This window comes from Chaetura pelagica, unplaced genomic scaffold, assembly GCF_000747805.2.
Source record: "Chaetura pelagica isolate M959 unplaced genomic scaffold, ChaPel_1.0 scaffold111, whole genome shotgun sequence".
Lineage (NCBI taxonomy): Eukaryota > Metazoa > Chordata > Aves > Apodiformes > Apodidae > Chaetura > Chaetura pelagica.
The window spans coordinates 3,264,137-3,269,237 of NW_009952153.1; the positions used below are offsets into that span (position 1 = coordinate 3,264,137).

General features: G+C 39.9%; 1 protein-coding gene across 1 annotated transcript in view; it reads left to right on the forward strand.

Annotated features, from left to right (window-relative positions):
• PLCB1 (phospholipase C, beta 1 (phosphoinositide-specific)) overlaps positions 1 to 5,101 on the forward strand; it is a 457,703-nt gene that overhangs the window by 371,038 nt on the left and 81,564 nt on the right. The window contains exons 20-21 of the mRNA XM_010007158.1: positions 287 to 451; positions 2,380 to 2,479. Of these exons, the coding sequence (XP_010005460.1) occupies positions 287 to 451; positions 2,380 to 2,479 (265 nt within the window). The remainder of the gene's footprint in view (positions 1 to 286; positions 452 to 2,379; positions 2,480 to 5,101) is intronic.

Below are 5,101 nucleotides of genomic sequence, written 5' to 3' on the forward strand. Positions count from 1 at the left end.
GAAGGAAGGGCAACAGTACGATCTCAACCATGTTATCACTCATAGGGGAATTCAGGACCACAGGGTCATAGGAAATCAGGCCTCATAAGTTGTTGTTTTTCTGTGTCTGCAATATTAAACAGTGAGGATTTTTTTGTTGTTGTTTATCATGGTTTTCATTTTGTTTTGGTTTTATTTTAAATACATACTGTCAGATCATTAATGAGAATTATCCATCTGTATTTCAGCCACTCATTCCCAATCCACCAAAGCAGACACTAGTGATCTTCCTCTGTTTTGATTTTAGATAATTTCAGGTCAGTTTCTTTCTGATAAAAAAGTTGGTACCTATGTAGAGGTTGACATGTTTGGCCTGCCTGTGGATACAAGAAGAAAAGCTTTGAAGACCAAGACCTCTCAAGGCAATGCAGTTAATCCTGTCTGGGAAGAGGAGACCATCGTGTTTAAGAAGGTCAGTGTAACACTTGCTTCCCAGATGGGCATTGTGCTTGTTTTATCACTGTCCAGTAGGGTAATTCTGTGGATTAGTGACACTTTACATTTGTTAGAAAGAAAAGAAAGAGATTCCAAATAGCTGTTTCTTGAGCTGTTTACTGTTAACCACTTCTGGTGTAATTTTGCAACTGTAGTCATGCCAGTTCCTACTAAAATAAATTAGTTTAAAGGCACCTCAATACTTTCACTGACACAGCTGCCAGCAGCAGATGTGTCAATGGACACGTGCAGTGCCATGTGCTATGAATGAGCAAGCACAGATCCCAGAAGCAGTTTAGCTGCCTTGCCATTTTGCCCTGGCTGAACAGCCCTGCTGAAGAGCAGATCCTGTTCACCTTCAAGCAAGACAAAGTTACTACAGCTTTAACAATCTGGCTGTCCAAGCCAACATGTTCAAAGCAGTCTGAGATCTCTGCTTAGCACCAGATTGTGCTGTATAAATACAACCTAGGTGATGAAAACCACGTAAATCCCATCCACTTGAAATGAGATGTATGCTCCTCAGTTACTCTTGCAATTTACTCAGACTCAACTTGGAGGGAGCAGAAAACACTGAGCATGTTTTTGGATTGTGCAAAATCAATGTCTTACTGTATCTCACAATATTCTTGTGTTTTCTGAGTGAGCATTGGGGTTAAGTGAGTCCTGACTCCAGGTGTTTGTAAAGAAACTAATTTTGTATTTATCTAGGCAAATGTAGTTCACAGAGATGTTTCTAAAACTGGTACTTGCAGCCCTTCTTTCTAGGGAGTACAGACCTTTTCCCTGAATATTTGGCCTTCTGAATAACCTTCCTTTGGCAGCTTGCCAGAGCTTAAGTTTGGAAACATCACTAGCATTTTTCTTCTCTAATGAACTTCTAATTAGTGTACTTCATTTCTCTATTTAGTTAATGATCAAGCCTGACTGCTTCTGTGCTCAGAGAAACATAGATTACTATTTTTAGTAATCTTAAAAATAAATTAGAGAGACTCTTCATTTTGGATTGTTACATTATTTTTTTTTCCATTGTCTAGATAACTTCTAGCATATGTTATGAAAAAATCTATATCTGTGCCCAGGTAAAAAATATATGTATTTGTATATGTATGTATTAAGTAAGAAAATGAGATAAATTATGCTACACATTTTTTTAAGTAACATTAAAGATTCCTATCTTAGTAGGGTAGTCCAAATATTTTATTATTATTATTTCTTGTTTTCTTTTTTTCACTGTTTGGCCTTCTTTCCTACGTAATGCCAAGAAAGCATCCAATGCTTGTAAACATCCTGCCTGATTAAATGTCTTTAGTCCAGTCACTGAGTGTGCTGCAGCACTGGGAAATTTTACTGAGGTTGACATGGTTCATGTAGTTCATACATTCACACTCTGCAAAACAGGTTGAGTGGCTTGTTGGGTTTTCAACACTAAAATGCCTATCGGTGACCTTTCTCAGAAGCAGGTAATCCCATTGGCACAAACACAAAGGAATAAAACCAAACATGTACAGCTGTGACTAATAAGCAGAAAACATAGTGGCATTCAAATGTGATAGGAGTTGATCTGTCAAAGCCCAGGTACATACTGTGAGGATGGTGAGACACTGGAATAGGTTGCCCAGGGAAGTTGCAGAGCTCTCTGGAAGTGTTCAAGGGTGGGTTGGATGGGCCTTGGAACAGCCTGGTCTAGTGGAAGATGTCCCTGCCCATGCAGGGAGGTTGGAACTAAATTATCTTTAAGGGCCCTTCCAAAACAAACCATTCATGGATGTGTATTTAGATGTTATTAAAGATGTTCCTATCTGCTAGACTGGACTTTCTCTTTCTGTCTGCTATAGCCTTTGTCTGGAAGGAGCCATTTCATTCAGAGCAGAAAGATAATAATACAACAATATTGCCTTCTAGGTCGTTTTACCTTCCCTGGCATGTTTGAGGTTAGCAGTGTATGAAGAAGGAGGGAAATTTATTGGTCATCGGATATTACCAGTCTCAGCAATTCGACCAGGTAAACTTCTTTCTTCATTGAGAAATTATGCAGTGAAAAGAAGCAGCTAGCCAGAATCCCAGTGCTGTAAATCAGCAGCCACTCTGTAGTTTTACAGCAACTGAGGGTTTAAGTAATCGATCTCAGCTTTGAAAAGGAAAATACCATATTTCACCAGATATTTAATTTTTTAATGAACCAGGAGAACCAGCATCAGAGAAAATTGAGCATCAGAGGCATGGTTGGCATTTACTGATCCAATAGATCAACTGCATATTCACAGTTTTATGCTAAAAAGTGCACTTTTAAGAGGAAAGAGGACAGCAACAGCCAGTTTTGATGTCGTCTATGTGAGAACAGGAGATTGCTGGGAACAAAAGCAAAATATGTTCCTCTAATGTATTTTTTACGTGCATGCAAGGACTGACCTATACGCAAGCTATCTCTGCAAAACCTTTAAATCAACCCCAAATTACTTTCATCTCTGTTGCTGGAAATTAAAAAAAATAAAAAATCATTACTGGTCTCTTCCAAATCATATAATTATTTCTATTATAATTAGTGGCCACTTAACTGAAAATTGTCTTCTGCAACAGCTCAGCCCTTATTTTCCAGGCCAGAGACTTTAGAGATCATGTTCAGAAAGATGCAGTGACATTGGCATTTTAAGCAAGGGAAATGTTTGACTTCAGTGCCAGCTTTTCCAGTGAGGGAGGAGGGGAAGAAACTAAATTAGGGCAAGCATATGGGCCATAAACATGCTCCCAGCTTCACTCACACTGGAAGAGGAGTACCTGTGTCTACCTTGTACCTTATCTAGCCAGTAGCAGCAGTAGCACAAAACTCAAATCTCTCTGTATCTAACAGTTATTGTCCACAGTTATTCTTGGAGACATGATCTCAGGTAAGGCACAGATCAGTTCCTTCTCTTGCGGCAGGGGATGTCAGGGCTCTTATAAGAGGAGTTCCAAGTGGTTTTGTCTGAGCTGGTGTGGGTTGCTTGGCCTCACTGCAAGTGCAAACAGACAAGCCATAGGACGTGACTGCCAGGCATGTCACTGCTCTGAGATTTCCTCACCAAATATCACTTCTCTTTACCTTCTCCTTCCCTTCCATCTACATTTTATTGGCCATGTATCCCTGGCCCTTATGTTGTGCCAGCTCTGCCTATCTCCACACCTTTTTTATGAGACAATTTAACTGTCCATCCAGCAGAAAACTCTCCACTGTTTTCTCCTGGCTTAATGGGTATAATTGCCTCATGGGGGGGAGTCAGCTGAGCTCCAGAGGAACCTAGGTGATTGTAGAGAGGAAAGGGGAACCGTGAAGGATTTCCCTCTTATAGTGAAAGTGAACTTACCATGGCTGATCCCCTTTCATGGCACTCTCCCTTCATGCAACACAGAGTCCATTCAGCAGAGCACCGAGTCATGTATCTGATTCTAAGTTTGTGCTTTTTAGAACAAAAGTCACTGTATTAAATCATGCAAGGACCTCAAAGAGCCTATCTTTCATCCTTTTGACTCCACTTATCATTAGTTTACAGCGTGTGTTGGAGAACTGCACATTGACTTTAGTTTGTGTACCTGCTGAAAATTTACTGGAGGAGCTTGAGGGAACTAAGAAACCTCTATAATATTTCTCTCTTTTCTGAGACATTATTGAAAACTATTTCATAATGTCACGCATATCCACAGAATTACCAAAGCAAGGATTTAACCATTACTTGGAGAGGGAGTTTTTCACATTAGCCAAGAGAGGCTCCCCCCATCCTGCTTGTGACTTGTATTCTGACACTACCTGTATATGCAGCTCCATAATCATGCCTTAGAAGAATAGCTTCAGCCACGGTGCAGAAGGCACCAGTTTGTGAGGCAGAGGATGCAGCTTTGCAGCACTGCAATGCTGTGAGTGTTTGTTGAGTCTGGAAGTCCTTCTCTTCCATTCCTACTTCTGCATTTCCATTATGGTCTTTAAAGTGGCATGAATACAACTGAGGCATTTTGAGGAGCTAAACTGATGGAAGACTGCCGTTTCTGAAAGTGACTTTTTCCATGTTTTAGCTTACTGAGCTGCCTGTCTACAAAGATAGAAAATTGTGTGTGCACAAAAGAGGTGATGGTGGCAGGTGGCTGGGGGAAAGGGTTTGGGGCTGCCCCATCTGTGATGCCTCGTTGTTAACTTGGCTAAGCTGCACTGCAATGTGCACCCTTACTCTTACAAGACAGCCAGCTTTCAAAACTGTCTGCAAATACTCTTTTTTGAGATATTTTTATAATATTTGTCACATGATAGAATGCATGCACACTTGGTAGATATAGTGCCACATTGACGCTTTTTTCAAATTATAGAGTGTGTTGTGGATGGACTATTGCATCTCAATTTTACTTGGCTGTTCAGATTCCTGAGTGTTACAAGGGTCACTTTTGAAAATTAAATCAGAGCTCTGAAACAACAACAAAAAATCCAGCCAAAGGTAATAAAACAGAATGTATAAAAAAATTAAAAATTATTATTTTTAGCACTCTTCACAGATGTAAAAATACAGGGAAAATACTATTTTAAACTGCAGTGTCTTGTTCCTTTCTAACAGTCCTGTGTCTGTACACTTACCTCTGAAACCTTTCAAGTAAATCTTTCCCT